Source organism: Monodelphis domestica, chromosome 2 (genome assembly GCF_027887165.1).
Source record: "Monodelphis domestica isolate mMonDom1 chromosome 2, mMonDom1.pri, whole genome shotgun sequence".
NCBI classification, from domain to species: domain Eukaryota; kingdom Metazoa; phylum Chordata; class Mammalia; order Didelphimorphia; family Didelphidae; genus Monodelphis; species Monodelphis domestica.
The window spans coordinates 192,931,697-192,945,592 of NC_077228.1; the positions used below are offsets into that span (position 1 = coordinate 192,931,697).

General features: G+C 43.8%; 1 protein-coding gene across 1 annotated transcript in view; it reads left to right on the forward strand.

Moving 5' to 3' along the window:
* Positions 1–13,206, forward strand: part of MEOX1 (mesenchyme homeobox 1) — a 31,176-nt gene extending 17,970 nt beyond the window's left edge. The window contains exons 2-3 of the mRNA XM_001362228.4: positions 9,822–9,994; positions 10,781–13,206. Of these exons, the coding sequence (XP_001362265.1) occupies positions 9,822–9,994; positions 10,781–10,903 (296 nt within the window). The 3' untranslated portion in view covers positions 10,904–13,206. The remainder of the gene's footprint in view (positions 1–9,821; positions 9,995–10,780) is intronic.
* Positions 13,207–13,896: the final 690 nt, after the last annotated feature.

The window sequence follows — 13,896 nt, forward strand, 5'->3', positions numbered from 1 at the left end:
CACATTTGAACTTCCTGTCTCCAGGTCTGGTTCTCTATCTGCTGAGTCATCTAACTGCCTCGAAATGTTAAATCATTTTTAGTCAAGTTGAAACAAATTGTAGGAAGGGAAAAAAGAAGGCTGAGGAATGGCTTTATCATTTTATTGAGATAGTTGTTGAGTCAAGAGGCATTTACAATGTGCCAGGCATTGTGCCAAGCACTAGGAATACAAATACAAGCAAAAAGGCAGGTGGATCCTGTCCTCTAGGAGATGACAGTCTAATGGAGAAAGACTATACAGAAAAGGAATGAAGGAGTGACCGGGGGTGGCCACAGCACTTTTCCTTAAGTGGAGGCACCATGAGGAACCGATGGATGAAAGGAATTGTCAGCAGAGGAGGGGGATCTTCTAGGGTAAGAAGACTGCCTCCAGATGAGGAAATTACCAACACGGGTCAGTTTCTCTGCAACTCACTGGGTCAGAGTTGCCCTCGGACACTGAGAGGCTATAATTTGCTCAGGTGCTTTTGCTACAGAGAGATGGGCAGCTAGAGGGTGCAGTGGATAGAGCACTGGGCTTGGAATGAGGAAGGCTTATCTTCCCCAGTTCAAATCTGACTTCAGACACTTACCAGCTGGGAAAGTCACTTCACCCTGTCTGCCTCAGTTTCCTCACCTGTTAAACCAGCTGGAGAAGGACATGGTAAACATAGGACCACTCGGGATCTCTGCCAAAGGGCTCACAACTGAACAACAAAATCTGCCACAGCCTGTATGTAACAGAAGTGGGACTTGGTCCAGAGGTGGGATCTTGACTCCAAATCCAGACCTCTATGAGAAAATACAATTTAAAAAAACCAGGGGCAGCTAGGTGGCACAGTGGACTGGGAGCCATGTCTAGAGATAGGAGGTCCTGTGTTCAAATGTAGCCTCAGACACTTCCTAGCTGTGTGACCCTGGGCAAGTCACTTAACCCCCATTGCCTAGCCCTTCCCACTCTTCTGCCTTGGAACCAATACACAGTATTGACTCAAAGATGGAAGGTGAAGGTTAAAAAAAAATAGTAATTATCAGAGTTGGAATTTGAATGGAGACCTTTTGAGTCCGGATCTGTGCTTTTTCTGCTATACCATACCCTGCTGTCCTTCTACATTTTACAAAACAAGAAATAATAAGTTTTTAAAAAAAGGGCCAAGTAGCAAAGCATCAGAGACACAAATCTGGCATCAGAGGACCTATGTTCAAGTTAGCTTACTACCTGTGTGCCCTCAGAGAAGTCACTGAACCTCTCTGGACCTCAGATTCCCTATCTGGAAAATAAAGGTGTTTGACAGGAAGACTTTTCCATCTCTGAATCAATAATGTATGACCAGAACCAGACCAAAGCAACATCCCATATCTCTCTGATCAGGGATAGGCTAGTGACTCAGCAGTGTTCTTCCTCATTGAGTGTTGGGGAAAGAATCTCCAAGAGAGGCAACGGACATGACCATTTCCAACCCCAGTCACAGTCCCCACCAGCCCCTGGACAAAGGATCTGCCGAAGAAAGCTTTGCAAGACACAAGGCCACCCAACACAGCCCAGTCTGGATGCTCTGGGGAGACAGACCTAGGAAAAGCTTCCTGATGATTTGTGTGGCTCCCAAATGGGAATGGACTGCCTTAAAAGGCAGTGAGCTCTCTGTCCGAGGAGGTATTCACATAGACAGTAGAAGTCAGGGAGATTGTAGAGAAGGTCCCTGAGCAGGCATATGGCCCCCGGGGTCTCCTTCAATCCTGAAATTGGGTGCCTCTAGATTCAGTTAGAAGGCTTGGTGGAAGGAACTGGGTAGGGCTCCTGCATCTGGCTCAGGGAGGGACGTGGAACATTCCAACCATGACATCACAGCTCTCACTCAAATCCAACAATAAAAAAACACAAGGATGGAGAGCGAGGAGAGAGTCCAGGGAGGCTGGCTTTGGTCCATTTTGTGGGTGGCCGGTTCTGTGTCCTGCGCTGGTCAAGAAGGGCGGAGGCTAGGGGAAAGCCAAGCTCTTCCTGCCTCTGTAGCCCTCCCTTGACCATCCTTTCATCCTTGCTCTAGGAAAGGGAGATGGATGACAGGGGAACCAGAAAATGGCTTTATTGATCAATCCTTACTTTTCCAAGTACCGCATATAAAATATATAATTAGTGCGGCTTTCTCCATACCTGATACATGTGTATTTGTGTAGCTGGGGTGTCCCCAAATCTTAGTCCAAACTCTCAAGAGTTTAAAACTGCCCCCCAAGAGGTTTGAGACACCATGTATGAGTCTGGTTTGTGCTTTGTAATTCCATAAAGGGGGCAGCTGGATGACTCAGTGGATGAAGAGCCAGACCTAGAGATGGGAGGTCCTGGGTTCAAATCTGACCCCAGACACTTCCCAGCTGTGTGACCCTGGGCAAGTCATTTAACCCCCATCACTTAGTCCTTACCACTCTTCTTCCTTGGAACCAATACACTGTATGGATTCTAAGATAGAAAATAAGGATTTAAAAAATAATAATGATGATGATGATTCCATAGAGACAACAGAAATTAGATCTGTGATTCCATTATTATAGGGAACTCCCAGATGAAGAAACTCCTTCTACTGGTACAGGTCACCACCTTCTCTGAAACTTTGTGTTCAACAGTTGATGAGAATGCTGAGAGATTAAGTGATTTGCCCAGGGGCATGTGGCCAATATGTGTTGGAAGCAGAATTGGAACTCATATCTTCCTGGCTCCACAGTCAGTTCTCTAACCAACATGCCAAGTTTCCTTTCCTATATATAGTCAGTCACAGAAGTTATCTCATTTCCACCAAAAACAACCTTGGGAGAGGAATTATCACTATACCTAGTTTATAAGTGGGGAAAAACTCAGAAGGGCAAGTTATCTTTATATCCATTTAATAGATGGGGAAACTGAGGCTCAAAGAGATTGACTTTTTTCCCAAGGCACACAGCTACTAAGTGGAAGGGTTAAGGCCAAAAACTACATCTACTGGTTTTCCATGGCTTTCCCCAGTCTTTGTGATGTTAGGAGGGACAGGTTAATGGTGGTGATCCTATCCCAGCATCAGGACCCAGGTTCAGCCTTAAGTTAACCAAGACCTCTTCAAGGGCTTCCTCTTTCTTGCTGCCTCTCCTGACCTCTCTCCCTTCCTGTCTGTCTCCTGTATCCCTTCTCCCACCTCTCTCCAGGGTCCATCCTTCATGAGGAGTTCTCTGTCATTGAATCATAGAGGTTTAGGGCTCATAGAGGATGGGAGAAAAAGCTGAGACTTGGCCAGAGGACAGCCCCTAACCAGGCAGAGCATCTGGAAGCTGATCCCACCGCGTCTTTCCAACCCTCTTCCCTGCCTCTCCCCATCCCCTGTCTGAGCTGATGTCTAGAGCCTGGTTTGGGTTTAACCTGTCTCCTGGTCCTGGCAAAGGAATGGAAAGGAGCTCATTACTTGGGCTGATGAGCAAATCTCCTAAGCTCCAGCTTCTTCCAGCAGGCTTAGTGGTAGGCAGTCTGGAGTCATTTTTTCTCTGGTTAATGATCTCTGACAGAAAGGCAGGACCAGGAATCCTCAGGGAGCCAGTCATTTCTGGGCCCGTGTCCCTGAGCCCCCCAGCCTCACCTCACTTCCCCCTTCCTCCTCACTTTCCCCACGTTTCTCTTTCTTGAAAGTTCTGCCCCCTCCCCGTCTCCCACCGGTGGGCCAGCCACCTCCGAGGTTGACTTCCTGCCAAAAGAAAGACCTCTGCTCTCTCCACCTCTATCCCCAGGGTAAAAGTGATCATCAATGATGAGCAGGCTTAGAGTTTAGTGTGTGTGTGTGTGTGTGTGTGTGTGTGTGTGTGTGTGTGTGTGTGTGTATATTCAGGAAAATGAAAATGATATTTTATTGCCTACTTGGTGGAGTTGTTAAGAGGGAAAGTGCTGAAGTGTAAATAAAATTAAATTGGATTTAAAAATGTTAAGAGGAAAGGTGCTTTGTAAACTTTAAATCCTATATGAATAGTGACTGTTATAATGGTTAGAGTCTAATAGCTTTGGGGGGAAACTGTGCACAGTGGATAGAGCACCAGGTCTGGAAACGGGAGGTCCTGGATTCAAATGTGACCTCAGATACATTCTAGCTGTGTGACCCTGAGGAAGTCACTTAACCTCATTTGCCTAACCCTTGTCCTTCTGTCTTAAGAGTTGTTACTAAGACAGAAAGAAAGAATTATTTTTTAAACCCTTACCCTCCGTCTTAGAATCAATACTGTGTATTGGTTCCAAGGGAGAAGAGTGATGAGGGCTAGGCAATGGGGGTCAAGTGACTTGCCCAGGGTCACACTACTGGGAAGTGTATGAGACCAGATTTGAACCCAGGACCTCCCCTCTCTAGGCCTGGCTCTCAATTCACTGAGCTACTCAGCTGTCCCCCTTACTATAAATTTTAAGACAAAAGAGTGGTTAGGGCTAGGCAATGGGGGTGAGGTGACTTGCCCAGGGACACATACCTAGGACATGTCTGAGGTCAAATTTGAACCCAGGACCTCCCCTCTCTAGGCCTGGTTCTCAATCCACTGAGCCACCTAGCTGCTCCCAGAAAGAAAGAACTTTAAAGAAAAACATTGTCTTGAGAGTTATATGAACTTTCTCCAGGGTTGTGAATATCATTGTTATTGAGTATTTATTGTATGCAGAGGCCAGGACTATGTACTCTGAGGAATGTTCTCAGTGTTCTCAGGACCATCTCCTCACTAGCTTCCCTCTTGCCCTCCTCTCCATCCCACAAAACCCTGCCATCCTCAGCTCGCTCCTGTATTTGGGGTCTTGTTGTTCTTACCTGGAATACTTCCTCCAACCACTCAAATCCCATCTTATGAGTCTTACTTAGCTCATATTCTTCCTCCTTTATGGCATCTTCTCTAAGACTCTGACCACCTTGCCCCAGATCTTACACTTTTGTCACAATTGTTCAGTCCTGTCTGACCCTTCATGATGCCATTTGGGTTTTTTTTGGCAAAGATACTGGAGTGGTTCGCCATTTCCTTCTCCAGCTCATTTGACAGAAGAGGAAACTGAGGCAAACAGGGTTGAGTGACTTGCCCAGGGTCATACAGCTGGTAAATGTTTGAGGACAGATTTGAACTCAAGAAGAGTCTTCCTGACTGCAGGCCTAGCGCTCTCTCCACTGAGCCACCTAGCTGCCCCCAAATTCTCCTATTCCACACACAATCTGTACCAGAGAATCGAGTTCTAATTTACAGATTATTTGATTATTCACTGCTGTTTTATCGCGAATCTCCAAGTGCATTATACATTTCTTGGGCTCAAGTACCATATTTTAGCCTCTTCTACAGGGGAGTGCTGGAAACAGGTAAGAACCAGTTTGCAAGAGATTGTCAACTTTTCAGTGCGAGCTTTTCTACCTCTGAGGTCAGCAAAGAGCTCCAAATCAGGGCTTGATTGATTTTTTGCTGATGGTCTAGACTTAAGAAAGTGATGGAAAAAATGTGAATAAAGCAGATCACATCCAGAAGTATGCTGAGTGTTTGTGGAGAGCCAACTGCTAAGCCTGTACATCAGAGCTCTCCAGCCTCCCTCAGTTCCCAACATGGTATTAAGCAGAACAATAAATGTTTACTGAGAATCCCAAATTTTTACAAATGGATATAAACATCCACCGACAATGGCTGGCTGGAGCCCTAACAAGTCCTTGAATCAATTAATGAACAAACTGTTACTAACCTTTTACTATATGCCAGGAACTTCAAGTGGGCTGATGTATTCCAGGACAACAGAAATTCCCTGGAAAAGGAGCCTAGATCCCAGACAGCACTGATCCCCTCCCTCCTCCACCTTCAGTGCCTCCCACCTGGCCCAGGACTCCCAACTGCAAATCCTTGTTGATTTGGGGTGTTTGTGGCTTTCTCTGTACTTTGTCTAGATGACTCAAGGGGGAGAATCCAGACCTCTTCAGAGGCCCTGCAGCCAATTCATCTTAATGATGTAAAACCTGAGGCCACAACAGAGAAATTACTTGGGGGAGGGGAGGGAGAAGGGATTAACAAGACCAAAGTGGTTTGTGCAGAGGAAGAATGGGGAAACCCAACACTGCCTGCTCACAAATTGTTTTAGCATGAGCCTTTCCTTGGCCTCTCTCTCTCTGAAGAAAGGAGCCAGCCATTTCCCTCCCCTCCTCCTCTTGTGCTCCCCAGCTCTAGGAGAATCAGGAATGAAGTCTGAAAGGAATGGGGGAGCACAGCCCAGAGACACTGAGAAGCTCAATGGTTTGCTGAGTGGATCTCCCAAAGAGTAGTCATGGCGGACGTAATAGTGACGACGGCCATAGCAGTGGTACCAGAGATGACTGTCATAGGATCATAAATTTAAAATACTGGGCTACCCACTCTGGACTCCCTCCCCAATCTGGCACTTCTCAGGTTTAAACTATGCTGTAGGTCTGTCATCTATAGACCATAAGCCCTATCAGTGTGCTTCCCTTTAATAGACAACAATAAAACAAAATTAGCTCAAAGAAAAGGGACTTGCTGAAACAAAACATAAAAAACAATGGCTACCAAACAGTGGCTTGCTATAGATCTTGGGCATCTTCCTCTACAAATACATTAAGCATCAGTGGGAAGAGTGAATACATGGACTATACTAGACAAACACCCACCTCTGACATGATAGGGCCCCGATACAATTTCTTTTCTTCTCAAAGTGCTTCCTTCTAGTCCTAGCATTCCTTCCAGGCAGGTCACTAAGCTGAATTCCCCAAACCTGCCCTTCTTTGCAGCTCAGTTTCCAATTTCCCAGCCTCACTCTCATGGCTCTTTTCTCTGCTGCCCAAAGTCATCTTTCTGGACTCTACTTGCTTCTTTTCAATATTCTGTCTCTCTCCCAAGGAAGGAATGATTCTCTCCCAAGAGCCAGGCTTTAACTTCCACAGCTCACTCTTTTCTCTACTACCAACTCCTCAGAGCTACCAGGAATTGGTGTATTGTGTATTGGAACTGACTGGCTCCTGAAGCTTGGCTCAAAACTTTTTTCATGCCTCTTAGAAGGGAAGAGAGGGAATAACAAAGCTTCCTTCTAATTCTATTGAACTGGAGTTACTGATTTCTTTAGACTTCATTTAACATTAAAAAATCTTGTCCTTGTTATCTGTCTCTTACTTTCTGTGATTTAAACTGGGCTGGTAAGAGAGGAAATAAGCAAATTCATTGGTCCAGGGGGGTCCAGATCAACTCACTCTACTCAATTAGTAATAGTAATTAAAGTGAAAATGATGACGATGTGAGGAAATGGTTGGAAAGATAGACTGGACTAAAGTACCTCTGATATATATTGGCCTCTGGGCAAGTCACTTAATTCTTCATTGCCTACCCAGAAACTCTGAAAATAAAAATTAATGTGCCCATCTGAATGGGTAGAAGGAGTTTTGTCATTGGGAATTCCAGATACTGGTGAAATCACAGTAAAATAAAATAAAATGCTTGCGTATCTATGGTGCTTTGAGATTTATACAGCACAATAGAGTGTTGGATTTAGAGTTAGACTCTCCATCAAATCCTAGCTGTGTGGATCCTGTCTAAGTTGTGTGACATGGAGTGTGTTTCAACCTCAATTTTCTCATTTGGTACAGAATTGCTGTAAAAAATAAAAACAAATATACCTAACATGTATATAGGGCTTAAACTATTGCAACAGGTTATATATATATATATATATATATATATATATATATATATATATATATATTATACCTTTTAATAAAACAGGATAAGGGGCAGCTGGGTGGCTCAGTGTTTTGAGAACCAGACCTAGAGGCAGGAGGTCCTGGCTTCAAATTTTACCTCAGACACTTCCTGGCAAGTCACTTGACCCCCATTGCCTAGCCCTGACCACTCTTCTGCCTTAGAACCAACACACAGTATTGATTCTAAGACAGAAGGTAAAGGCTTAAAAAAAATAAAAAATAATTTTAAAAATCAGGATAGTGTACAGAAAGTACTCTATGAACCATAAATCGATATATGAATGTCATTTATTATTACGATGCACTTTTCTCACAGAATCTCTGTGAAGATTGTATAAGGGGAATAACTAGGTGGTTCAGTGGATTGAGAGCAGGGTCTAGAGATGGGAGATCCTATATTCAAATCTAGACATTTCCTAGCTATATGACCCTAGGCAAGTCATTTAACTCCCATTGCTTAGCCCTTACCACTCTTCTGCCTTGGAACCAGTGTATAGTATTAATTTTAAATGGAAGGTAAGAATTTGTTTTTTTAATCATGTAAGGAAAAATAAATAAAGACCATTTAAGGGTCTCTATCCAGTTGTTATAGATGGGAAAATGGAGAGGTTTAGTGAATCACCCAGGATCATGCAGCTAGTCTGTGTCAAAGGCTAGTCTGTCCCTACTGCCGGTATACTTCTCTGTTACTCAATACAGAATCTCTTATACCATGACGCATGACCTCCGGCATGAGCTAGGAATTTCCCTATGAATGGCTAGAGTTCTGGATTTGGAATCAAAGGACCTTGATTTGAATCCTAGTTCTGCTACTCAACTCCTATTGACCTTAGGCAAGTCACATCCTTACTTTTCCACCTATAAAATGGAGGTATTTATTAGATGACATTTATGATCCCTTCTAATTCTAAATATATAAACCAACACTCAAAACCCTACCCATCCATCAAGACTCAATTCAAAGCCTGCCTCAACTTAGAAGCTTTTCTGAATAGATCCAATCCCACAGTTTCCTCCCTGAATTCCTAAGTAGAGCAGCCACTGTCTGTACCACTCACCCAGCACACCCTGCCTCCTGCCATCTAGTTTTCCTTGTATTCTACTCTCAACTAGATTGTAAGTTCCTTGAGATCAGGAATTCTGTCCTGGACATCCTTGCTATTGTTCAGGCATTTCAGTCATGTCTGGCTCTTCATGATATCATTTGAGGTTTTCTTGGCAATGAGACTAGAGCAGTTTGCCATTTCCTTCTCCAACTCATTTGACAGATGAAGAAATAGAAGCAAATAGTGACTTGCCCAGCCAGGGTCACACAGCTAGGAAGTGACCAAGGTCAGATTTGAATTCAGATCTTCCTGACTCCAGACCTAAGTCACTTAACACCTCTGAACTTCAGACTAGAGGAATCTGAGGCCCAGGAATGTCATAAGAAAACAACTTTGTAAACTCAAAAGTACAAATCTGTTATCTGATTAAACCCTCCCCTCTTCCAAACCTCTCTCTCTCTCTCTCTCTCTCTCTCTCTCTCTCTCTCTCTCTCTCTCTCTCTCTCTCTCTCTCTCTCTCTCTCTCTCTTTCTCTTCTCTCTCTCTCTCTCTCTCTCTCTCTCTCTCCCTCCCTCCTCTCTTCTTCTGTCTCTTTTTCTCTCCTTCCCTCCCTCTCTCTCTGCCTCTCTCTCTCTCCACTGTCTCTTTCTCTCTATCTCCCTCTCTTCCTCCCTCTTTCTCTTTCCCTCATTTTCTGTCTGTCTCTAAATATTCATACATTCATACACACACCCATTTATAAATTTATGTGTAATAGACATATGCAGAATGGTGTGATGAGCAAGAAGGATTAATAAAAAGAACTGTGCTACCTGCCTGAATGCAGGATGGTAGAGAGGTGAGGGAGACTCAAGACAAAAATAATGTCTTTTTCCCTGAAGGTTTTTTTAAACGGGAAAGAGGAGAAATGGTCTTGCCTAGAAGCAGAAGAAAGACATAACCAGAGGAGCCTGCTAGCTTTTATAGGTTCTTTAACTAGTGTCTTCCTTCTGAGAGTGATAATTCTTCTACAATTTATGACCTTTCTTCCCCTTCAGAAAACCAAGACAGCAGAGGGAAACCAGAAACCAGCAGCAAAGCCCGCAAGGAACGAACCGCCTTCACCAAGGAACAGCTGAGGGAACTGGAGGCAGAATTTGCCCATCACAACTACCTGACAAGACTCAGGAGATATGAGATCGCGGTGAACCTGGACCTCACAGAGCGCCAGGTGTGGGAATCTCTTTGTACATGACTTGTTCTCTCTTCTTCACTCTCCTTTCTTCCTCCCCTCATCCCTCCTCTCCCCTGCCCTCACTTTCATTCTCTTTCTCTCTTGATTCCTTTGTTACCTTCAACTCTTCCCTCTCCACTCCTCTTCTCTCCATTCCTCCACTTTTCTCTTCTCTCCTCTCTCCTTCCTTCCATTTGCCTCTCTTCATTCCTCCTTTACCTTTCCTTCCAGTCTTTTTTGTTCTTCCTTCTCATCTTCATTCAATTCCTCTCCTTTTCTTGTCTTCCCTGTCTCCCCCTTCCTTCTCTCCTCTTTCTCCCTTCTCAGTGGCCCTTACTTTTTCTCTTTTCTTCCTCAACATCTGACCTTCCCCTCCCCATACACACTTTCTTTATCTTCTTTTCGCTAAGCCCTTATTTGTATGTTTAATACACTATCTTCCTTTCACCCAGACAATTTTAAGGTTTGTCTTCAGATAGACCATTAGGTTCTTTGAGGTAGCTGGTAGGGAAGAAAGTGAAACATGAAAATATTGATGATAGACCTCTTTCCATCTCTGCTTCTTAGGCATATCAAGGTAACCAGTTATTCTATCCCATAGGGCTAGCTTGAACATTGATAAAGGGTAGGGGTCACGTCAACTCTAGGAGTCACCAACCTTGTCCCCATTCTAGGGTAACTAGTTGTTCAATCCCTTAGGGCTAGCTTGAACATTGACAAAGGGTAGAAGCCATGTCAATGCTAGGAGTCACCAACCTTGTCTTCCTTCCTTCTTCTCCTCAGGTCAAAGTGTGGTTCCAAAACCGGAGGATGAAATGGAAGCGTGTCAAAGGGGGGCAGCCTGTTTCACCCCAGGAGCAAGACACCGATGATGTAGACTCTGCAGCCTCCCTAAGTTCAGAGTGAGATACTCAACGAAGAAAGAAATTGGACTGGAAGCTGTGACTCCAGACAACTCTTCCCCCTACCTGCCCCACTCTACAGACTATATCCCCGATACTCTGAAGGATATTCCCCCCAAAGTCTTCCCCCAAAGTCTTCCCCTCTGTGTGCCTCTTGGGAGGGAGACTTAAACAGTTTAGTTCTACTGGAACCCTGAGAGTCCAGAGAAAAAACATTCTGTTTGATCTAACTCATTGACCCCGTCTACTTTTTAAAAAACTTAATGCCTCTCTCAGTTCTCATCCTCCACCCAACCACAAACCCATTGAGGGCCCATATATCTCTGCCCACCAGTATCTCTGCCAAGAAAACCTCGAATCGGGTCATGAAGAGTTTACTAAGAAATTACTAAGGAGGCAGCTATGAAAATCAGAGACTTGAAGCCAACTTGAGAAAGGCTTCTTCTCTTCATCCAAAGTGGCCCTTCCAGGGGCTTCGTGATTGATCCCCTCTCAGATCTCCAGTCTCTCCCACTGCCTTACGCAGACCCATTGTGGAAACAGAGCTCATTTGAGCTCTGAGCTTCATATGAGAGATTTCTTCTCCATCCAGTGATACATATGATGAACCTGTTGACAACGCTCTGGAATGAGAACAAACACAGAGAAAAGACATCTATTTCCCAGTCCTCATCCCAATGAATCTGCTGTTTGGATTATAAGACTTTAGGATTCTGGGACAATTAGGTGACTCAGTGGATAGAGAACCAAGCTTGGAGATTGAAGGTCCTAGGTTCAAATGTGGCCTCAGATAGTCCATAGCTAAGAGACCTTGGGCAAGTCACTGAATCCTCATTACGAAGTCCTGACTGCTCTTCTTCCTTGGAGCCAATACTCAGTGTTGATTCTAGACAAAAAAACCAAGGGTTAAAAAAAAAAAAGACTTTAGGATCCCTCCCCCCTTCTGATACTTTTAAATCCTCCAGAAAAATCGATCTAAAAGAGGGTGTCATGGACAAAAGTTCGAATGCCTTTCCTGGTCAGAAAGATCAGGAGAGCCCATTTCACCATGAATTTCGGCTTTCCCTTTAACTTGATAAAATTTGCTTCACAAATGTCAGGCCATGTATCTCATGGACCCATTTCCTTGCTAGAAAGCTTTGGCAATATATTAGGAAAAGGTCAAATTATCTTTAGGAATACTAGAGTTAGGGCAGCTAGGTGACTTAGTGGATAGAGAGCCAGGCCTGGAGAAAGGAGGACTTGGGTTTAAATCTGGCCTCAGATACTTGCTAGCTATGTGACTGTGGGCAAGTCACTTAACCCCCACTGCCTAGCCCTTGCTACTCTTCTGTCTTAGAATTAATACTATGGTAGAAAGTAAGGATTGTTTAAAAAGGGGGAACAGGGGTGGATCTTAGAGTTGGGTCCCATGAGACTTGGTACAACCAATTAGGCCCATTTATATTTAATTTAACTGCCTCTAATTCTGTTGAAGAAGAAGAAGAAGAAGAAGAAGAAAAGAGAAGGGAGAGAGAGGCCCCCATAAGAACCGCATGTCTCTACAGATTGATGGCTTCTGGACCTCTTCCATACTTTACTCAGGCAACAATGAGCCCAAAGCTTTGTGGGACAGGGGTGGGGGTGGGGGGGTGGACTGGCTCTGGGGACAAAGGATCTGAGTTCAAATGTCACCTCTAATACTTATCATTTGTACCAAGTCACTTCACTTCTATCTATGGTCCTCAGTTTCTCTATCTATAAAATCAGAGGATTGAACTAGGTGGTCTCTGAGGTCTCTTTGAGCTCCAGGTCTGTGATGTAGAGATTTAGTCAATTTATAACAAATATCTAAAACTGCTAATGGCTTAGACTGGGAGTTAAGACTTCAGAATTGTAAAGAGGACCCCAATATAAGGAAAATCAGTAGAAGGGCTGAGTGGCCTATGAAAAAGGGAAGCTTTATAATGTCAGTATTCCATGTCACAATAGAGCTCCAGCACTAGAGATTCCAAATGAAATGATCCCTTCTTGTGCTGAGGGATTGATCTTCACGTTTTTTAATTCAGTATTTTTTTGTTTAATATCTACTATGTACAAACTAGGTGGTACAATGGATAAAGCACCAAGCCTGTTCAGTTAGGAAGCTCATCTTCCTAAATTCAAATCTGGTCTTAGACACTTACTAGATAGATGTGTGATCCTGGGCAACTTACTTAACCCTGTTTGCCTCAGTTTCCTCATCTGTCAAATGACCTGGAGATGGAAATGACAAACCACACCAGTATCTCTGCCAAGAAAACCCCATGAAGAATTGTAAATGACTAACCAGTAACAAGTATACAGGGCACTATGTTCCTAACCCTTGTCCACAGTAGGGATATAATGCTCATAATTTGTACCTCCTCAGTAGTGGGCAATAATGCTGCTGGGCAAGGATGGGCCTATGGGGGCTCTGGCTTAAAGACCTGTTGCCCTGGTAGATAGTGACAGATGGACCTGGGAAAGGGAACACCTCCCCTCAACCTCCCAAAGGAGATCCCACTCAATTTAGTTCTAGTCAGCCTACTGCAGAGGGTAAGGCAGCCAGGAATCAAGTCTTTGATCTTTCATATGTGGTTTTCAACAGTCACAAAAACCGTGGAAATTGATCATCAAGCAGGATAACTGATTTTAGCATCTGTAATTTTTTGTAAAGCATAACTGTATATTTTTCATTCATCTAACTTTTTAAGATCATTATACTTTATAACAAAAATCCTGAAGAAAATAAACAAAAAATAAAAAAATACTCTGGTTTTCACCTCCTTTCCCCTCAATCTTGTGTACACTCATCTTTCATTTCTGGTAACAATCCTGATAAAAATTGGCCTGAATGAAACGAGGAAAATCCCACCAAATGCAATAATCAGTCTCTGCTAGAAAAGCACATTAGAGAGGGGAAGGTATTATGCACATAGATTTATTTCCCGTTCCTCTCCCTATATATGCCTGAAAAGTCATGTAAAGGAGATCTTG